This window comes from Aspergillus japonicus (genome assembly GCF_003184785.1).
Source record: "Aspergillus japonicus CBS 114.51 unplaced genomic scaffold BO86scaffold_8, whole genome shotgun sequence".
NCBI lineage: Eukaryota > Fungi > Ascomycota > Eurotiomycetes > Eurotiales > Aspergillaceae > Aspergillus > Aspergillus japonicus.
In genome coordinates this window covers 329,565-351,941 of record NW_020291645.1, presented here as the reverse complement: position 1 = coordinate 351,941, position 22,377 = coordinate 329,565, and the positions used below count along the sequence as shown (strand labels likewise).

The 22,377-nt window shown below is 41.3% G+C and overlaps 6 protein-coding genes across 6 annotated transcripts; 3 read left to right on the top strand and 3 right to left on the bottom strand.

Annotated features, from left to right (window-relative positions):
- Window positions 1-144: 144 nt before the first annotated feature.
- BO86DRAFT_454181 (Zn(II)2Cys6 transcription factor domain-containing protein) lies at window positions 145-2,247 on the bottom strand (the record flags this gene model as incomplete). The annotated part of the gene is made up of 3 exons (XM_025677041.1): window positions 145-1,679; window positions 1,749-2,118; window positions 2,183-2,247. The coding sequence occupies 3 exons, from the start codon at window positions 2,245-2,247 to the stop codon at window positions 498-500; spliced, it is 1,617 nt and encodes a 538-aa protein (XP_025530552.1). The 3' UTR covers window positions 145-497.
- Window positions 2,248-3,961: 1,714 nt separating this feature from the next.
- BO86DRAFT_356230 (uncharacterized protein) lies at window positions 3,962-5,149 on the top strand (the record flags this gene model as incomplete). Its single annotated transcript, XM_025669659.1, has 2 exons — window positions 3,962-4,711; window positions 4,775-5,149. The coding sequence occupies 2 exons, from the start codon at window positions 3,962-3,964 to the stop codon at window positions 5,147-5,149; spliced, it is 1,125 nt and encodes a 374-aa protein (XP_025530551.1).
- A 752-nt stretch (window positions 5,150-5,901) lies between these two features.
- BO86DRAFT_396906 (uncharacterized protein) lies at window positions 5,902-6,493 on the top strand (the record flags this gene model as incomplete). The annotated part of the gene is made up of 2 exons (XM_025673446.1): window positions 5,902-5,920; window positions 6,006-6,493. 2 exons carry the CDS (start codon window positions 5,902-5,904, stop codon window positions 6,491-6,493), a joined length of 507 nt encoding a protein of 168 aa, XP_025530550.1.
- Window positions 6,494-7,819: 1,326 nt separating this feature from the next.
- On the bottom strand, window positions 7,820-8,414 carry BO86DRAFT_386732 (uncharacterized protein). Its single transcript, XM_025671417.1, has 2 exons — window positions 8,274-8,414; window positions 7,820-8,200 (listed from the first exon to the last, which is right to left on the bottom strand). Exons 1-2 carry the CDS (start codon window positions 8,404-8,406, stop codon window positions 8,118-8,120), a joined length of 216 nt encoding a protein of 71 aa, XP_025530549.1. The 5' UTR covers window positions 8,407-8,414; the 3' UTR covers window positions 7,820-8,117.
- Window positions 8,415-11,520: 3,106 nt separating this feature from the next.
- On the top strand, window positions 11,521-11,946 carry BO86DRAFT_396905 (uncharacterized protein; the record flags this gene model as incomplete). The annotated part of the gene is made up of 4 exons (XM_025673445.1): window positions 11,521-11,686; window positions 11,748-11,777; window positions 11,834-11,855; window positions 11,937-11,946. 4 exons carry the CDS (start codon window positions 11,521-11,523, stop codon window positions 11,944-11,946), a joined length of 228 nt encoding a protein of 75 aa, XP_025530548.1.
- An 8,774-nt stretch (window positions 11,947-20,720) lies between these two features.
- On the bottom strand, window positions 20,721-22,205 carry BO86DRAFT_416674 (putative secretory lipase; the record flags this gene model as incomplete). The annotated part of the gene is made up of 1 exon (XM_025674988.1): window positions 20,721-22,205. One exon carries the CDS (start codon window positions 22,203-22,205, stop codon window positions 20,721-20,723), a length of 1,485 nt encoding a protein of 494 aa, XP_025530547.1.
- Between the last annotated feature and the right edge of the window lie 172 nt (window positions 22,206-22,377).

Below are 22,377 nucleotides of genomic sequence, written 5' to 3'. Positions count from 1 at the left end.
AGGTTACCAGTTCACACCAGTTCACACCATTTCACGGGATTGCGGGAAAGATTAGCCGAGACACAAACATCGGGCTGTTCAGCTGTATCTTTGTTCTTGCCAAGCGACTCCGTAAAGCGTGACAAAACCACATTTCTGCTGCCTATCGAAGAAAATTGGATATGTACAGTACAGGACAGGACATAGTACCCCGCGCCTGGGATTCCTCTTCCAACACTGGGAGTGTCTTGACAAAACGTACTTTAACGCTCGGTCCTTTAATGCTAGCTCAGGAAAACACAACCTCAGCGTAGTCAAGAAATGTTCAATCCCACAGCCATACGGTCCGTCACGCTGACCCAATCCAGTGGGATGGAGCAATGGGAGATCTGGAAGGTCGAAAAAATACCGAGGCCCGGGCCGCCGTTGAGATTTTCGTCGACTCCCCAGATCTCAGGAAGTGGGCCCCGGCGATAAAGTCCGCAAGTCAAATCAGGCGCGAAGATAGCCACGACTACTCACAGGGCGCTAGACCCCTCAATCCTTTTCATTCTCGCTACTGATCCCCAGTGGTCGTGCATCCGATCGAGTGCGGACAACATGTGCGCGGACCTCTCTCGGTCTTCTTCATTGGCGCAGGAGCTCACCGACCGCATTTGCTCCAAGATGCGGTCGGTTTCGGTTTCGACCAGCTCTTCTACTTCTTCCAAACAGCTTTCTACTTCGCTCTCCGTCATCAATTGTGCGGGCTGGTGCGAAGTCAGTCGGAGCGACGCCACCAGGTCGGCCCGAACTCGGACCATTAGTTGGGCGCGAATTAGATGTTCCAGCCGGGCGGCCATCAGCGGTGCGCTGAAAGGACCTTCCTGGTGGGGCCAGGCATAATGAGCCTGCAGGGCCTCCCACCGTACGGAGAGGTCCTGGCAGCCGTCGCCCACAAAGAATATCGTCGGCAGCACGCCCATGTCGACTAGCAAAGTAGGCCGCTGTGGAAAGCGGGCGAGGAAACGTTGGTTCCGATTGAGCAGATCGCGATACTGCGGTGTGAACCGCTGCAAAGCCGTCGGGTCCCCGTGGAGGGGGCCCGTCTGCAAGCCGAGACCGACGGTCGTCAGCCAGATCTCGAGCACCTCGGCCCCGCGCTCATCCTTCGGGCTGAGCTTACTGGCGTCTTGCTCCGTGCGGAAAATGCGCCAAAATTGCCTGGCGCAGTGGTATTGCGTGGTCAGACTGGCTTGCTCCGCCAAGACTGGCGCGGCGGCAGCAGATTGGAGCTCCGCTGGCGACATCCGCCAGCACTGTCGGATGAACTTGAAAAAGCGGTTGTAGAGGGGCTCCAGCATGTGGCGGGCGGAAGCAACAGTGTATGGTTCTTGGGAATGCGAGGTCCATGACAGCCATGTAGGGTCTACAGCCGGTTGCACCGCGGCGTTCCCTGCGTCTTCTGTGCTGCTCCTACTGCCACTGCCCTCCACCATCAACAAGCGATCACTGCCAATCTGGGTATCGAGATGTCGGAAGGCATGCAGCCAAAAGCGAAGAAGCGGCTGACCGTCCCTGCTGGTTGAGAGTTGAGCTTCATCCAGAATCCGCAGGCCAGCACGAATATGCTGCACGGCGGTCCCAAACTCCTGCCGTACCACGTCCATGATGGTGAACAACAGACAGCAGAGCAATGTCACCTCCCGCATCTGTGGATCCTGCGGATTCCGTCGGCGCAGGCAGGCAAAGGACCTCGTTCACTGTGCGACGGCAGTACACTCCCAGACCGTGGACCCGCCCATCAACCCAGGCTCGATGTGTTGGTGCACGGCGCCTAAGGCGACGACAGCATGCCAGACCGCGGGTTCGCGGCGCACCATCTGCAGGACAAATTGCTCCCATATCAGCGAGTCGAAGTAGCTGAGCACGTCGGGAATCGTGCGGGCTTGCACGAAGCCAAAGCAGCGGCGCTCATCGGAGGTACTGGCCCACGGGACGGTGACTGCGACCGGAGGTGACAGTGCCAAGCGCTCCGAATGGCGCGTTTGTTTGTTGGGGAGAGGCAGCCGATGGGTATCATAGCCGTCGCATTGCCGTCCAGTCGAGGTGCAGTTTTGGCACTTGCCTGGGGTCTCGTCACACTTGACGTGTCGGGCTCTGTCATTAAGTGTCAGCCTAGTTGTTGCTTAGTCGACTTATCGCGTGCGGGTGAAGTGCATACCGGCACGTGCGGCAACCCGTTTTCGACCGCTTGAGGCGTGCGCGACGGGTTCTTCCACGGTTCATTACAAAGTTAATATGAGTGGTGACTGGCGGTCTAAATTTACGAGAAGGTTGAATGGATATGGAGAATGACTGCGTGTTTGAGTAGTTTCACAGTGGGTGTTATCTGTCGCTCACGTGACGTGCCGGAGGACCTTGATCTCGACATTATGCAAACGGCAGAAATATATGTTGGACACCCGCCGCGTTCCGGAGAGCTCTCAATGCCTTTGTTGCAAACAGCAAATTGGCCAATTTGTCCCTCTGATCTAACTCGGGAATCTCGAATTTGCTTTTTTGTTCCTGTCGTTTGTTTTTCGTTCGTCTAACTGCCAAGGCACAAATAGCTGAGCCTATGATTAGGGAGCTCCGTCTTTGGGTTTCCCGACTCGCCTTATCGATGAGACACTCTAGACAATTAACTTGGCTGTCTGGTCCAAGCAAGGTGCTATAGTGGAGATAATTATGAGTGGGGTTCTCTTGGTAAGTTCAATCAAATAGAGCCATCGCCTATAAGAGAGATTGATACCTTACCGGACGGCTGTGAGTTATCCTTTGACCGTATGCTCTCTGGGTCAGTACTATATTTACCAATGCTTCTTCCTTATGATATTTTCTACCACTCCCATTACTTTCTTTAAATGGGCGCTAATATTTCATGATTATCACCTAATCGAGATCCTGCTATGTAGGTTCACACTGTCTCTTTTTACCAAGGCTGCTGGTAGGATATGTTCAAGTTTTGCATCAATTGAGCATCATGTGGTAATAGGCGTGCCAGGTAAATCATCGTTGGAAGCGGGAAGCATTTCTGAAACTCGGGTTAAGTCAGTGGAGATCCAGTTGCCCGGTTGACCGGTTGCCGCATAATCGATGTTGCCTGATGTTCAGCTACCTAGTCTAGTACCTAGTAGTTTGAAGTGTCTGAACTGTGGTTGTGTCTGGTGTTATCAATCGCCGGGAACACTGCCTCTTTACTATTCGCCTGTCCCATAGTAGATATAGCACATGAAAGTTTATCTGACCACTAGAATCATTTAACTGGTCCACATGTACTCGTTACGACCAGTCTGCCGAATTGACCAAGTTATGGCACGGCCCGAGCGATCAGCATGCGCTGTGTCTGCAGAAGGCAATTTACTCCGATACCGTTGTTAGATGACGCAGCTCCCATACTTCAGTGCGGGGTTTAAGTGGACGGGAAGATTCTTTACGCGCGTGGGCCCACTGATCGCAGGCTTCATGACTTAATGCAGGAAAGCTTCCGCAAACAAGGCGCGGCAGAGAGGACGGATGCTGCAACAGACCCTACCTTATCCAGGTTAGAGTACAGCCATTACCCAGTGCGTGCCGGGTGGTACAGCGGGTACCTCGGACTTAATCTTCGCAGGGATTAGTATAAAGATGGACAAGGGTATTCCTGCAGGTACAACGGACTGACAAGCATATCCCGGTCTGCGATCATCATTCCTGCTTGCCTCTTGCCTCTTGCCTTTCTGTGCCTCAAAGATCGATGCCGTCGTTCAAGCAGTCCGCCCTCGCGGCCCTGCTCTCTGCCAGCGCCAGCGCCAGTGCCAGTGTCTCCAGTCAATGGCCCACCCAGTTCACGCATACTTCGCTGGGCAATTTTAGCCTTCCCATTCCCTCGTTGGTGACATTCGGCACGGGGGTCATTGGCGGTCTCTTTCGTCCCCTTGCCAGTGCTGATCCAGCCAAGGCTCGGATCGGCATCCTGGTCATGCACGCCGAGCAGGATTACACCACCTTCTACCCCTGCAGTGAGCTGCCCGTTCGTGGATACACCACCCTCTGCTTGAACAATGCCCAGAGCAAAACGGGCCTCATGAACGACCTCGACTTCGAGACAATGATGACCGACGTGGGAACGGGAGTGCAATTCCTACGCAACCTGACCGACATTGATCAGGTGATTATCTGGGGTCACTCCGGCGGCGGTGCGATGATGGCCGCGTACCAAAACGTGGCCGAGAACGGAGCCTCTGCCTGCAACGGAACCGAAAAGCTGTACCCCTGCTCCAGCGCGATGGATGGGCTGCCCGCTGCCGACGGAGTCTTGCTCATTGATGCCAACTTTGGCCTGTCCACCATGACCCTGCTCTCTCTCAACCCTGCTATCACCAACGAGACTACTGGAGCCGATATCAACTCCAAGCTGAACTTGTACAGCGCGGCCAACGGCTGGACCGAGGACGGTGCCAACTACACCACCACCTTCGTTCGGGAGTTCTTGGCTGGCGTTGCCGCGCGCTGGAACCGCATTCTGGCCTCTGCGACCGAGCGCAACGAGCTCATTGCCGCCGGTAACGGAGACTACAGCGATGACGAAGGATTGGTCATCCCCGACGCCAACTACCTGGGCTTCAACAACAAGCTCATCACCCAGGACGTGCGCTATCTGGCTCACACCATCTACAAGTGGCCGCTCCTGCACAAGGACGGCAGCAACACCACTCAGGTTGTCCCGTCCGTTCGTGTCGCGTCGGCCGGCATTCCCAGCATGGTCGACTCCTTCTACGACGGAGCGCTCAAGACCACCATCACTCGCTTCCTGTCCACCTTTGCCATTCGTGTCGATGCCGATAACTTCCGTGTTACCGCGGACAACATCACTGGTGTCGACTGGACCTCGTCGCAGACTGCTCCCATTGGCAGTGTTCCTGGCATCTCCAAGCCCCTGCTGACCATGGGTAACACGGGTCACTACGAGTACCTCAACGCGGAGAAGATCTACTTGGCTGCGACCACCAAGGACAAGTCGATTGCCTTTACTGAGGGTGCCCAGCACACTATTGATACCTGTACCGCCTGCGAGAGCTACCCTGGTCAGTACGGTGACACGGTCAAAACTGCTTTCAACTTCATGGACAAGTGGCTGAGCCAGCCGGGCCGTTTCATCTCTGCCTGATAGTTAGCACCGCATGAGCGGACGTTCTTGACACCATCTAGGAATTAGATTCTGTACGCTGATGTTAATGAGGAAAGATATATGGGAGTAATGTATAAGTCGCATTCTTATAGACCTTTTGTGTCTAGCTTCACAAAGATATGTCACAGAGAATGTACAATATATAGTTAGTGTTCAATAATAGAGTCTTCTGCCAAGCTCCTAGCATTTAAGGTTGTCTCATCCCACGTAAATAGCTCCATTTCCTTCTACTTTCCCTGGAAATCCAATCTGGCCAGTGAAGAGGAAAGTCAAATGAGAAGAGAGGGTATCATGGGAGCATATTAGCACTGATCATGTCAGGCAGTGGCTTGGTTTGGTTTCCTGTGTCAGAAGTGAGCATTTCTTCATAACCGTACAGTATTGAATGAACATGTTTTCATCTACTCCCCGCCCTTGGCCGTCATGGATACCTATTCCCGAGTCCAGTCCTTGGCTTACCTTCACTGAGATTTGACGCTTGGGTTGTGCGTCCCGAGGCAGCCACTGGTGCAAACATCTCTGTTTGTACTTTTACATTGATCTCACTTCTTCCTCTCACTTCTTCACTCTTCTTCCCTTTTTCTCTCTTCAACGTCACATTGCGTTTCTCATCCACTGAACGCGTTGATCCTCCGGCTTTCGCATTTCCTTCCATCCACATTCTATAAAGCGATATCCTACACCTGACCGTGTTCTCTCCCCCTATCGTCAACTCGATAATCGCCACCATCATGGGCCGCTGGGGATGGCGTAAGCTCGAGCATCACTCTCTGTTTCTTGTCAGCCTCTGTCTACAAACTAAGAAAGCTAACCTCTCTGCTACTTTTACCTACAGGCCTTTTTGAAGCCGACCGTGACCTGGACATCCTCGGTGACATGCTCGGTCACACGGGCCAGTCGGAGGAAGCATGGACCTGGACCCTGGAGGACACAATCCTCGGACCTGACTACGACACGCCCACCGAGGTCCGCAGCAAGCTAGACAATGAGGTCCTGCCCTATGTCCGCCAGAGGTTTGACACCGACGACCTCGGAGAACAGATGCTCGTTGCCTGCCGAGCCAAGGAAGGGGAGGACATGCCTTTCAATCCGACCAAGTACACGACCATTCTGATGGGGGCCCTGATCATGCGTGCCGGCGGCCAAATCAGTTCCGAGTCGATGCAGCATCTCCGTGCGCTGGTCCCGCAGGTGAACTGCAACGCGCGATTCGTGCTGCCGCTCAATGACGAGGGATTCCGCTCGCCCGGTCGCGCCCAGTTCCTGGCGGCTCTAGATCATTACCGAGCCGGGGTGCCACGGAGCTTTCGATCGCCGAGGTGAGTTGCCTACGTCGGCACAGCCGTGCTAGGGATATGAGTTCTATATAGGGCGTGGTCTAGGCATGTTGTATTTCACAGGCATTTGAAGAGTCTAGTGCCAACAACCGTTACTTTGACTCCCCGGGTGTCTTGTGACTTCTCAGATTCTACAACTCTTGGTCACAATTTTGACAGCCGAACGTGTCTGCTAGATGCATCGGTTGAAAAGTGTTGCAAAGCGGTTGGCTCACTTGCCTTCTGAGTTACTTCGGGAATGTCCCTGACTTGGCCTCCTCTCTTCCCATTCTGTTCCTAATTCTCCCCCAATACACACACACTCCTCTCGGGGACTGTTACTCACAATTACCTCTCATCATTTCCCCAGAGCTAGTGCTCAACCTATTCAATCCCCCACTCCAATTCAGCCCAATGCGTTAACCCGCCATCCACCAAGCCACAAGCAGCATACGGGCAGCACAACAAGCCGAAAAGGAGGAAGGCCAACTAGCATCGTCAACGCCAGTAGAAAAATCCCCCCATCCGGTGGTAATAGGGCTATGTCAGATTCATAGCATTTACGGCTTCCCGCCCCCTCATCTTCTTCTAATAGAAACGCGAACTTTATCTCTGGCACGCATCGAGGCCCATCAACCCTGACTCAAATCTGAAAACAAAACCAAGGTCACGAAAAGGCGAAGTTCCAGTCGTAATGAGCTGGGTAACCAGCCAGTGTTACTGTTCAATCTACACATGTCAGGTGTGAGTTCTGTCGGGGCCTGTCTTTACGCACTCTGTCGCTCCGCGATTGGGATCCTTCAACATACAAAATAAATAAACCGTTGTTCCAGCAAAGGCACACTCGGAGACAACCGTGATAGATCCAAGCTTGCAGCGCTCTTCCAAATAATGAGCAGAATGGCCGCGAGATTGAGCTCGATGCAGCGATCCTCACTGCGTTGTCTTGTCTGGCGGTGTCTACAAAGAGGCAGGGACCTGACGGACTCAAGTTTATTCTCAGGTGGCGTCTCCCGCGAGGATCGAGCGCCGGGTGAGGGAGGTGAATTGTTGATTAAGGCATTCTGTACAGGCGCTTTAACTGTGGGTTCTCTGTGAGCTTCGATTCCGCCTGGGCACTCTTCATCGTCTTGGCTTTCTGACCTCCTCTTGAACTTTGAAGTTTCCGAGGTGTTCCCAAAAATGGCGACCCGAGCCGATATTCGTTTAGCTCAAGAGACAGATTCTTGCAGATCGAAGAGACTCGGTAACTGCACACCAAAATACCCATGGTAACGTGCCTCCTGAGTCACCGTTTGGAAAAATTTGTCTCCCAGTGATATGGGAAGAAAACGCTTATTGATGGAAACGCGGAGCGCAGGCTTCTTCCTAAGAGCTATACTACCAACTACAAAGCATCCAGACCACAGCTCGGATGCAGGGGACTTGCAAGCTCGAAAATCACACCATGAACAAGTCTCTCGTCAACCATTACCTCTGGGCGATGCCCTTTAGTCCTGTCTAACTGCTATCAGTGAGCCCTCGGCGATGATCCCTCTCCGTGCGTGTGAGCTTGAGGATTTAACTCTGTCGGGTGATGCGGCAGCTCTAGATATGATTCCCGGCAACCGAACTCCATGCTCCCCAGCCCGTCACCGCGGGTCGATGACTTCGCCTAGATGAACACCTCTGTCGGGTTGGAACTGATGGTCTGGATACTGGTGCTCTATTACAACTAGGGGACTAGGATTAATGCAATGCCATGCAGCAAAACCGTAGAGAGAAGAATATTGCCATGAGCAACTCACTGCTTGAATCTGTTGGGTTGTGATGGCTGATTATCGGGGCATGACGGAGACCGGGCGTGTCATTTGCGATAGGAGTGGCGAGAGCCAAGCAGAGCAACACCATGGATACGAGGAAACGTGAAGCGAGAGTCATGGTCGGAGTTGAGACAAATTGCCAAAAGGCAGATTTTGCACTGGGCCGGGGGAGAGTAGGTGAGTGCTATGTATAGCAAGCTGACTCCGCCCTGTGGCAATCTATGTCATCATTTATTAGCAGGTTCCTCTCAGGTCTGCACCAGGTATTGGCGTGGAGATTAGGTTAACTTATCAGGTAGTACTAAGTCGCCCCCGTGACCAACAATTTCACAATTCCCCGAAAATGATATGCAGCCACATCCAAAGAGTGCCTTTTAAAAGACCTGCAATAGAAAAGCAGGATGCACCTTAAGCAGTATTACTTCTATAACTCAGATGGGTGATATAACGTATATATCACCAAATTACAGCCAGATCTTATTGCCTCCACCAGTGAAGCGCGGAAAATTGTAAAATTCGTGGCCACGAGGGGGGGGGGGGGGGGTAGGTTTTGCAGATCTTGCTCGGCAGCAATGCGGTGAGCAATTGAAGGTGTCATATTTGACGCGGAATGAAGTTGATGGCGTGACTTCAAGGTTGCCCTGGATGCAGTGATCGCGCTTTCGTTGGGGAAATAATGTATGGGTACAGAGTATATTGCTAGCTGTATGCGACCGTACTGCACATTAGCTTCCAGAAAAAGAATTAGTACATATATACTATGCTCTCCAACTGCAAGCATGAGCCGAGTGAGGTATTTTATGCGGAGCGGCACTAAACAATGATGTCTCCTTTGCAATAAATTCCATGCGGAGAACCATTCCACCCAATTGCATGGCCGGGACTGATTATTCCTATCCAATCCGCAAGTGCTTTCTCAACCATAGCGAACTCTAGCGGTGTTTGAGGAAATGCTTTCACCGCGATAATTGGCCAGGCCAATGTATTACATAGGTTGGTGGGCTTACTGGTGCACAAAGATATCAGTATAACTGAGTCAGAAACTGATCAATGCGGTCCCTGGAATTGGATATGATATCTCAATATTATTGCTGTTAGTCTCAGAAGAAATTTTATTGGTCTATAATACCAAACCCAGAGTTGAGGTGCAAGGGCGATAGACCTAGAAATAGCGGTAAAGCCCACCAGATTGAATATATCCCTATACTGCAATACCCACCTAAAGCAATACATTTTATCATTCTGCATACTCAACTAAAAGAAGTAATAAGTAGATCTAACAGTGATATAGTAGCGTTTATACCGGTATCATACCACATATACAATATATAAAAGCAATACCCTCCGTGGCCACCAATTTCACACTTCCCCGAAGTTGATATACAGCTATATTTAAAGACTACATTTTAAAAGACCTGTAATAGAAATACAGTCTATATCAACCTAAAACAATCTCACTTTCATTCATTAGGTAGATAATATAATATGTATATATTACTAGATCACAGCCAGATCTACTTATTGCTTCCACCAGTAGAGTGCGGAGAATTAGGAAATTTGTGGCTACAGAGGCTATGGCTTAAGCTAGAGACTAAATGTATAATCTAAGCTCGTTGCAGGATATTATTGAATGTGGCTGTATATCAAGTACGGAAGATGATTACAATAGTTGCCACAGAAGATAGTATTGATTATTCCTTACCAAGCTGTTTGGTTGTTGTTTAATTTCCACTTTCCTACTTATTCCCTCTCTGCACATCACTCTCCATCATGTGACCCGCTTACATCTCGGTACCGCTCGTTTTCTGCAGGGTAGCAGCAGGACTCTCAACATATGGCAACCCCTTGAGGCGGTCACGCAAGACGTTTGCAGCTGTATAACACCTGGATGTCTTCTTCCCCTTGCTTTGACTGCATCAAATCTCTCAGCTTTGTCCTACAAGGCATGATCTACCGGTAGATGCTTTCATTCTGTGAGGCCCCTCCCCAGTATTTAATGGTGCCCAATATTATTTACAGGAAGGATAAAGAATAAACGAGCGATTGGAGAGAATGCCGATTGAAAGAGTCTATAGAATGGGAAGGGCCTTTTGCCTGGAGATGATAGAGGAATTTGTAGACTTTGATACTCTGGTTGAATCGCTTGCCCTAAAGATCAATACAGAAAGAGGGTAAATTTCTGGGCTGAAGTATGTACATACTGGATTATCTTGACTCCGTAGCAGATAATGTAGCAGAGCTTTAGTAGTTAATATCACTTTGATGACAACAGTAGACACAGGGATCAAACTAGAAAGCAGTTGCAACTGCTGTCATATGCAAAGCAATACCCAACAAGCAGAGTTGCAGGTAAGTGTTAGTCCTTCCGTTGCGGATACGGTCAACAGGATGTAGAACGGCTATGAATATCGCAAGGTCCAGTGCTGCGGCATTTGACCCTACCGTATTAGTGGGCTACTTTTGTCATTTATTGCTCGGCTACGTTGGGGAGGAAATGATATTGTAGGCAGACCCACACTACAGCGATAGTGGGCTTTCCCTACCTGATACCTTATTCTCTTACCCATGTCACGGCTTGGTTGCGACTCGGCTCCGCAACATCCACCGCATATCCTGGGTGTTCTCTCAGTTATCAATGAGTGAAGGGGCTAGTTATCTGTCGCTATGCGAGCACAGTCTCCGTAGTCCCTACGTAACCAAAATCATTGTACAGCTACCGGGAATATCATATGCCGAGCACCAACAAGGACGACTCTCCTGCAATGAGGTCCAGTCTCTATTGAGCATAGTCAAAGGCGAGGATTGATGTAGCAGCGGATTGTCGACGCAGTTGTCTGTCCAGTTGTCTTGCAGTCGGTCCTTTCGCTGCGGCGGGTAGGCTCTGTAGTAGCCGAGAAAAGTACAAGCCTATGCGTCAACCGATTTGACAGCTCGAATTGGCACCGATACAGGTGTGCCTTGCATTATGTGTGACTAGGTACTGCTACCAGGTAATATCACCGAGACCGTCCTTCTCAATGTGGAAGACTATTGGCCCAAAGCAGCGTCGAAACTGGCCTGGAGAGTATGGTAAGTGAAATCTATAAGATGACGTCGACGTCCATAGACAGCGTTGATGTTAGCTTATCACAGCTCACATTTTCTTTAATCCCATCCATTCGATCCCTTTCGTTGTGCTCCCAAAAGGACGTGCTATCACCCATTCGCTGGCAATCCAACTATCTCACCCAACATGCAACCATGCTATGTATTGCTGTTCCTCTGCACCCTGGCAACTGGAGCCCTCGCCATCTCCGGAAACCCCGGTCGGCGCGTGGGTAAAAGACAGGTAACGTTGTTCCTCGTCCCGCATAGCATGTATTGCCTGATAGGGATCAATATTGTCGACAACAACATTTGTACCTCAAAGCTCACCAGGATGAAAATACCAGATAACGAGGGGCTAACAAATAGATGCAGTTATTAGAACCCCTGACCGCACACATAACGGTATGTAGTACACGAAACCCTTGTCAGGATTTAGCTTATCACTGCTAATACTACAGAATCAAAGGCAACGGCGAACAGGTAAGTGGCCGTTCACATTGTACTGTTGAGTATTCTCCCTGGTGATCAGTTACTGACATGTGAATTTTGGACATCGTCCAGAGGTGAGTAAATGATGTGGCGCGCTTCTCAGCCGCGGGCCAGTGACAGTATTGCTTATCAAGCCCTATGGCGGACAGTGACATACTGCAGAGCACGGCCCTTAACAGCGGTATCACTCACCCGGAGCTCTCGTGAATACTGCTAATTCCAGTTATTCGCTTACCCAAGGCGGCAATCGAATCGTGAATCTAGTTCAGTCGATTACTAATTAAAATAGGGTGGTGGGTGTTTGACTTAAGGTATGAGCTTGCGCTATTTAGCGGGGTCTATTGCTCTCTAATCATGCACAGGTCGATGGTCAACAACATAACTATATATCTGCAGTGGCGAGGCCGGCGTTTGAAAAGGAAGTGAAAGGGCATGTATCCTTGTCCATCTGCATGGTTGCATTTGTCGGATTGCATGATCTACGAGGGAATGTGTGAAGATTGGATCGTATTTTTACTTTATTCGGTACTTTATTTCAAGTGCGCCTATATCGAAGGTCTCCTACCAGAATTGGCGAGTAGATCGTGGGTCAAATTGAATACGAGTATGATTTAGTTTGGGTCCTTGAATCAAATAGGCTAGGGGGCGTGAAACTCCTTGGCAAACAATAACAAAGGCAACTTGCAATCGCAATCTCGCAATAGCCAGTAAGCAATATGTTGGATAAGAATGGACAGTAAAAGGATGAAGTGATTAATACAAAATAATGGAAAGAAGACAAAGTTAGATCCCGCGGGGTATGGAAAGGCAAAAGAACTACGGGAAAAGAAAGCGTCAAAGGGTCAAGTGCCATGGCAGAAACGACTGTAAACAGTTACCAGAGTCCCTAGGCTCTTGAGGAGAAGGTTGTATCTCAGGATTTAGAAGGATATCGCGGTCTCTACAGACTGCAATCGGCCAGGATGAAGAGGAGCCTGGAAATACAATGCCCACAAACAGCAGGTGTGCGACCTTAGGTTGCTTTTCTGTTCATAGCCGGTGTAGCTAATCTCACGTTCTAACGTAGGAACCCAGCATTCACATACCCCACATTCAAGTGTCGCCGCTCTTTCCATAATGGACGGGCAATCCCATAAAAGCTGCAAGGCCCCCTTATAGACCTGAGCACGTATGGTAATTACGCTACAACGCCGAGCAAAATTAATCCAGGAGCAAGGAAGTCACTCAATCTAGACAATTAGCTCTGTATCTCCTGAAATCAAAGTCGACTTTCCTTGTTTGCAACTAAAGATACCTCCTTGTGCCGAAGAAAGTCGGAAATAAACCCTAGACTTTGGGATATACTGTGAAATCCTTGGGTTGAGTGAGGTCATGAGTAAGCCACTCTTTTCGGCTTTGGTCGCAACCCTTGGCTTTAACATCGGGTTTTTTTTTTAGCGCCGACGAGTTGCTGCGAAGCAAGCTATTGAAGTGGATTAGACTCTGTGGGGGTAGATGATCTTTAGCTAGGCGTAGAGCACTGAGTATGAAGCTTTGCTTCTGACCACGAATAAACCGTCTGACATGTCATCTGCAGGCGGCATCAAACACCAATCGCTACATGCAATGATCGGCTCCTTCCCTTGCTAACGGAATCCACTAACACGAGCAAGAGGCGATTATCAATTCCTATGCAAGCCCTTCACCGCTTCTTACATGATAGTGAAGTCTAGGCTACGAGATACATGGATATTGCCTAGAACGTAGGTAGGTAGACCCGCTAGTGAGGTATCTTCGACCGCGAGTATCTGAACGCTACCGAACATGGCGGAACCTTTCAGAGTGTCTTGCCGCTATCAAATCCAAATACGGGCGATGCGGTGGTATCCCTATCCTGGAGAGGGGGACACAGGATATACATAAGACAACTGGAATGCCCAACAGGATTCAGGCCTTCTCTCTCCCAGAACCTATCCTCTCTGCTGATTCGATTCCCGTTTGCCACTTCTTTCTCTACAATATGCCTGCACCCTTTGTCTTGTTATTACTCTGCACACTGGCAGTTGGGCATCTTGCTGAGGGAGGAGCCTTGCACCAAGCACGAGGAAAGAGGCAGGTAAGCTGACGATCAATTATATCCCCGTCGGTCGGAGTGCATTTTCTGGGGAACGTAATCTACACAATGCAACTGACGAGTCTCCCGAGGAGATGAAGAGTGATGCAATTGAGAAGAGGAAATCGATGCTAATATAGAAGTGCAGTTACTAGATACGAATCTTGAGGTAGGTGATGTTCCCGGGACCTGTGAGCCGCTAATAGCACGACACTCTAGATCGATTCTTTTTGTGTAAGTGTCATCATCCTGGTTTGACTTCAACCCACCTAAATATCCACCACCCCATCAGGATAACGTTATCCCTTGATTTCTCTAGCTACCCACATTGCTGACGTAGGAATTGTCACATTTTCCAGCCGGTGAGAAGAGGGCCTGGATGTTCATTCCAGCAACAAGCCACTGGTAATTGCTTTATTAATCAATCACATTGTGATACAGCCAAACATCTTTTGTGCCAGCCAATCAGCGGCTGAGAACCCCAAAATCGTTGGTTATAATGGGCAAACTATCCCCGGGTATTAGATATCATTTCCGGTCTGTTAGTACCATTTACAAGATGTGTCCTGGCTAATTATCCCGATAGCAATAACTACCAGGCAGTCGCAGCCTTTGTAATGGAGAAATTTGCTGGAGAGTGCTGGAGGCATGCTGGTCTATTTATATTTTTCAATTACAAATATAATACTAATAGATTTACTTGTTTAAAGAGGAAAGCTTAATACCTTATAAATTATTAAATTATTAAAAAAAAAATCTTTATAAATTTGTAGTATTTATATATATCTAGTTTAATTTAAATTATATAACTTATTAAAGTAAGATATTATATATATATACTAATATATTTCTATAATAAATTAACTATAAGATTTTTTTTTATATAAAATAATATAATAATTTTTATAGTATTTTTAAATAGGCAGCTAATTAGTTAAGAAAAGTATTAACTATACCTTTATAATTAGCAGTTAGTAATACTGTTAAAAAGTTTAATATATTTAATTTTTTAATTAAGTATTTAAACTTAATATTTCTAAGCAGCTTAGTAAAAATATTTATAAAATTTTTAAAAAACTTAATATATTATAGGTATATATTACTATACTATATAGCTTTATAAATCCAGTAATATACAATATTAATATATTTAATTTATTAATAAAATTAATTGTTCTAAGCAAATATAATAATATCTTTATTATTAATATATATTATTATTAAATATATATTTTTAAAGCCTATATTTTTAAATATATAAATAATCCAGTAGACTTTTTTAGCTGCTGTATAAAATACTATATATTCAGCTTTATATATAAAAGCTGTAATATAGAATTAGAAATATAAAGCCTAAAAAATTAGGCTATTTATTTATATAAAAATATATTTAAAAGTTAAATAGTATATATTAAAATATTTAGTATAATCTATATTAATATTGTTAACTATAATATTAATTTATTTAGCTAAATTATTATTTTTTATATAGGCTCTGTACTAAAAACTATATCTACTTATTTTTAATAAATATTAATATAGTAAAAAAAAACTATTTATATATTACTTAGCTAAATTACTTATATACTATAAAAATTTTTAATAGTAAATATAATATTTAAATATCTTTATATTATTAAATATATTATACTTTTAATATTTTTTTTATAATTTTTAATATTTTTTTTAAAAGTTTACTTTATATTTTTAATAAGTTTAATATTTTTATTTAGTAGTATTTTATAAATCTTTTTACTTACCAGGTCTACAGCCTTAATAATATATTAAAAAAAATATTTTAAAAAAGTTATAAAGTTTTATTTATATACTTAATTTTTATACTAAAATACTATAAAGTATTACTAAAGTTGGTAATTATAAAGTTTTTCAAAAGTTTTTAAAATATAGTATTAATAAGGCTTTTTATAAAAACTATAATTTAAATATTATTAATATAAAAAATTATTAGTTTTTTATATTTTTTGATAAAAACATATTTATTAGCTTAAAATATTATTATTTTAATACTAGTAGCTGCAGTAAAAACCTTATAATACTAGTTTTTAATAAATTATTTTAATTTATAAATAAATAAAAGTAGTTTACAGATTTTAATACTACTATTTTTAAATCTAGTTAATTAAATTATATAAATTTTTTTATTATTATAAAACTTTTTATAAAAAAAGGCTTACTTAATATTACTTTATTTATAAATATAACTAAATACTATTATAATAATAAAAAATATTTTTACTATTACTATTTTTATAATAAAAATAAATATAAAGTTATAATTAATGTTATAAATTTATAAAAAACTATAAATAATATAATAAACTTTAGATTTATAAATTTTATTATTTATATTAAATTTAACTTTATATATTTACTACTTTAATATTACTTTTTAGCTGATAGACAGTTCTACTAATTTTTATATTTTTTTTTAAAGTATTAAAATTTTTTTAATTATTATAGTAAGCTAATAAAATATTTTAAATAATTTTATAATTTATTTATATATAGCTGGTTTAATAATATATTTATAGCTGCTGTTTTTTTTAACAGTTCCAGTAGTAAAGGCCTATTTAATAAAATATAAAAATTAAATTTTTTTTTATTTAAAAAGATTTTTAATAAAAAATATCAGCTTATTACTATACTTAAAACTAACTTTATTAAAATAAATAAAAAATATTAGTAAACTAATATTATTTATTAGTTAATATTAATACTTTAATATTTTTAGTATATAAAAATATTTTTAAAAAAGTCTTTTTATTACTAGTATTATTAAAGTTATTATCTAAAATATATTTACATAGATTTTTTATTAGTAGAATTATTAAAGCTAATATTTAAAAATAGCTATAATTATTATTTAATAATTTATATATTTTTAAATTACTTTTTCTATTAAAGCAGATATTATAAATAATAATAATTTTATTATTTTTAATATTTAGAATTTTATATTACTTTGCTAGACTGGTATATTTAAACAGTTAAATTACTTAGCTGTATAGCTAAATTTTTAAAATTCTATTTTTATTACAGATTGTTTTAAAAATTATTATAATACTATAGCAACTAAAAATATATAAAATTAATAGATTTAAATATACTTTATTATATACTTTTTATATAGTTATTATTTTATTATAAATTAGTAATAAGTTTTTTAAAAATATAATTTTTTTAATAATTTTTTTATAGGCTTTTATTCAGATCTTAGTTTTAAAAAACTATATATAATTAAGTTAAAATAATAAAACTAATATATTTAGTAGATATATTTTAGCTGTAGATATATAGTACTATAAATTTTTATTTAATATTTTTATAGTATATTTAAATAATTATATTTTTACTTTAAAATTTAAATATATTATTAAAGTATAAAAATTTAACTTTAAATAATATATAATTTAACTTTTTAATAAATAGCTTTAATTTAAATATAGTTTTTTTTTATTTTTAAAAGTCTAATATTAATCCAGCTTTTATATATATTAATAAAAAATATCTAATATTAAATATTATATTTTTTATTTAAAAATATATTAATATATCTACTACTAATATTAAAAAAAATATACTAGCTGTATTACTGCAGTAGAGGTATTTAAATATAATTTTAGTATACTAAAATATTAATTAATTAATATATTTAATAAATATATTTTAAAATAGTAAGATTTTTAATATTTATACTGTCTACTATTTTTAATAGTTTAATATAATTAATAATAAAAAAATAAGTAAAATACTAATATTAAGTAAATAAATTACTATAGCTTTTATTTATATTAAAAATATATTTCTAGTACTATTTACTAGTATTATAAAAAAAAGTAGTAATTTATAATTTAATTACTTAATTTAATAAATAGAATATTAATTAAAGGTTTAGCAGTATATTTTACTAAAGTAAAATAGTTTACTAAAGTAAAAAAACTAATAATATTATTAGTAGTAATTTTTATATTAACTACTTTACAGCTAAAATAAAAAATATATTAATTTTTAATAATATTTTTTTAGCTAATAATCTTTTTATTATTTATCTTAAAAATTATTATTTTATTAAAATATAAAAAAGTAGTAAAACTAAATTTTATAAAACATATAGTTTTAAATAAATTAATCTTAATATTAAAAATATATAATATATTTATTAATTTAATTATATAAAATTTGTTAAAACTGTATATTAGCTTTAATTTTATATTACTTATATTAACTAGATATATAACTTTACTAATAGTAGTTTTCATTTTTTATTTATACAGCTTTATAGTTTTAAATATAAAATTATTTTTATTTTTAATAAGATGTTTAGTAGAATCTAAATTAATAATCTAATTATTTATATATTTAAAATATACTATAGTAATATTATAATTAATAATACTAATAGCTTTTTATTTTTTATATTTATTAATAGTCTTTTTTTTATAGCCGCCAGTAGCTACAAATATTAATAAAGTAAAAAACTACTTATTTTTAATAATATTAGTCTTAGTATTTTTTATTATTTTAAATAGTTTTAACTTTAAATATAGTTTCTAGTAGCTAAACTTTTTATATTTAACTTTACTATAATAATTACAAGTCTAGTTTTTATAAATATTTAAAAAGATTTTTTTTTAAAATTATTTTTTTTAGACTAATTATTTTTACTCTGTTAATTTTTAAATTTAAAGTTATTTAACTTTTGGCCTTTAGACACCTTTATAAGGTTAATATTACTAAAGTTAAACTAAATATATATTTTTTTATATAAAAATCTAAATAATTTAATTCTATATTATACTTTTTTTCATATATTAAAAATTAAAATAAAAATTTAAAAAGGTGGACTACTATTTTTTAAAATTATAAAAAAAAAACTAAATATATATACTATTACTAAGTTTTTTATTATTAGTAAAACTATATTAAAACTTATTTAATACTTTAAATATTTTATAATATATTTATTAATATTTTTATAGTTATTATACTATAGTAATATAGCAGTTTATAGTTTTTTAAATAACTATATATTAAAAATAATATTAAAATATTTTTTTAATTTATTCTAAACTTTTTTTATACTATTAAAATTAATAATACTATATTAAATTTTTATAGTTAGTATAGTATAAATAGCTTTAATAGTCTTTTTATTTTTAACTTTTTATATAAATAGCTGTTTTTTAAAGTATTTTAATATTTTTTTATATATAGTAAAATTAATATTTACCTTACTAAAGCTAAAGTCTATAGATTTAAATATATTTTATATAATTTAAAAATTTTTAGCTGCTTCAGCTTTACCGGAGGGCTAAATAGGTAGAAAAAATTAAATAAATTTTATATTAGTATTAAAAACTATTTTTTAAAAATTTTATAAGTAGAAATATATTTTTAAAATTTTATACTAAATCTAATAGTTGTCCGCGCCTGTTAAAATTAAAAGCTTAGTAATATTAACTATTTATTATATTATTATTAATTAATAAATATATTTTTTAAATTACTAAATTTATTAATTAATTAAAATATTTAACTTAGTTTAGTACTTTTTAGTAGACTATATAGTTAATAAAAAATCTTCTTAGTATTTAATACTAAAAAATAAAAAAAATAATAAAAATTAATTAAATAAAGGCTTTAAGCTTAAGCCGGGCTTATAACCTTTTAATTATAAATATAATACTAATAGATTTATTTACTTAAAAAAAAAAGCTTAATATTTTATAAATTATTAAATTATTAAAAAAAAGAAAAATCTCTATAAATTTGTGGTGTTTATATATATCTAGTTTAATTTAAAATTATATAACTTATTAAAGCAAGGCGTTACACGCACACGCCGATAATATTACTAGTCATGATTTATATTATGGGTGAAGTAACCTTCTAAGGACTTACTGGATTGAACAATCTTCGAGAGTCTAGGTTACTCCCCTTTTTGACTTTCTATTGTGATGCTGTGATACTGCCCGATGTAAAACCTGTTTGCCTCTGCCTTGGGTTGTGTAGGTTGTTATGAAGGTCTAGTTTATTATGTTGCTCTGCACCCTATACCATATTCAATCTTATCCTATGATTCCAGACTTTGCCTTAACCCATGACTAGGCTTGAATACTGTATTCCCTTTTCACTCAGGGACCTTATCACCTGCTGTTGATAGGCAAAACGCCCCATAGGATCCTTTCAAAATATCAAAGGATAATAGGCATACAAGGTAGGTTGTTTGCCTTGATAGGTATTTGGTCTACAACACTTGAGGGAAAATAGGTTCATCTTGAAACTCTGGTCAAATAGCCCCCCTCGAAGAATAAAATGGAAGACCAATCGACCCACGCAGAAGATGGAAAAAGAATGGCCCGTATAGGCACATCGATAGCAAGCATAGACTAGAGTTGAAACGGGGGTATATCTATCAGTTGAATATCTTTCAGTGTCCATCTCCTTTTCGAACAAATATTCCTTGCCCACGCTAGGCCTCAGGTTTAACGTGGGTTTATGTAAGTACCTATTGTAGTGTAATGGTTAATTATTGGGTTTTACACTATGTATGGACCCAGGTGACACATTTTCATCTTCAATTTCCTAGAGGATCGCGGAATCACTACTACTAATCTACCACACCCCACAGAATGCAGGAATGATATGAGTAGTAGAAAGTCAAACAAGGTGACACTGTGCGAACATCCACCCTGCCAAGCCCCACAACATGCTCCGTTGTCCCGCCATGTAAAATATGGGAATCAAAGTGCGGTGGGCACCTCGTAAGCAAACTGTTCCTCTCCAGCCCACATGGGGAACGAGTTGGCCTGCACCTGATAGTTCTGCGCAGGGAGCAGACTATCCAACTGGGACTCGACACAGCCATGCTTCGCCAGAGGTCGATGCTCGAATCGGTCCTCAATCCACTGCAACCATGTGTGCTTCGCCGCGTTGATGGCGGAGAAATGGCCGCCTTCAGACACAGCCAGCAGCTCAAGATCTCCACGGTAGAGGTTGCACGTCTCCTGCGCCGTCGTCCTGGTCGTGTTGTACATAACGGAGGAGTCCTCCGTCCCTTGAACGATGAGAAGCGGCCCCTTGAACGGCAGCCTTCCCGGGTTGGCCAGCTTGGAGAATCCGTCGGCGTACCAAGTCTCGTTCCACCCGGGCCGCAAGAACTCCGCCTCGGAGCTCGCGCCCAGCATAGCAAATGTCACCATCTGCGATCCTTCGATTTGGTTCAAAAGGTTGATCCTGCTGACACCCAGCGGAGTGAACCAATCACTGACATTGAAGGTCGGGAAGACCGAGTCCAGCTCCTTGGCGATCCACGCAATGAACCCTGGGATCGTGACTGATAAGGATGCCGTTGGAGGAGCAACAATTATCCCACCGAGGTAGCTTGGGGTCACATCCGAGAACTGGAAGTCGTTACGGGCCAGGATCTCGGACAGGCCCCAGGCGACTGCACCGCCTTGGCTATGGCCCAGTGAAACGTAGTCGCTTGACAAGAGCGTGGGAAAGGAGTCTCGTGCCGCTCGCAGCGCGTTGAGGGCATCGTGCGCGCCGGCTTCGCGGATATTGTACTGGTGCGGGATGTAACTTCCATCCCAGGATGTGTCGACGCCCAAACCAGCGTAGTCAGGAGCAATGACGGCGTACCCGGCCTCCGCCAGCGCAAATGGGACAAAGTCGCCGTAGAAGAGCCCGCGGTGCGTCGAGGGGCCGCCGTTGGCGTACCAGCCGGAGGTTCCGTGCGTCCAGAGTACCACGGGGGCGGATGATGCCGTCGTAGTGTTGCTCAGAGCACGAATTGGTCGTGGATTGAATGGCCACAGGATATAGGCAGACGCAGGGATCAAGGTTCCGTTGAGGTTGGTAGTGCTATAGATAATGCGGGACATGGCCGTCTTGGCGGGAATGGAGAATGGCAATGGGTCGGTGAGTTCTTGAAGCTTGAGGGTCTTGCCGGGCTCGGTGGGCCATTGCTCTTTGGAAAGGCCCTGGATGTTGTAGAAGTCATCCTCATGTGCCCCGCCGTTGGCAAGCTGAGAGCGGTCGAACTTAGTGATTGTGTTGACGATTGCTTCAAGATCGCTGGTCAAATTGGCTTGCTTGACCTGGTCGGCGCTGAGCTCGAAAGAGGAATTCCATCCTGTCGATTGTGTTGCTGCAACTGTGATCGCTTGGCCTGTAGCTAACCGTGCTCCCAGTAGAAAGAGGATGATGCTTTGGTATGTGACCATACTGACTATGTTTGTCCGTGGTACTATGGGTCGATTGTGGGGTGTGCTGGGCAATTGTTATGATTTTCACAAGTGCTGTAGACATGATGTCTTGTTTTATATTTGAGCCCGCCACAGCTTTGCTGAAACCTATCTTATACTGACCATGACAGGTGATGTAGGCAACCCCATC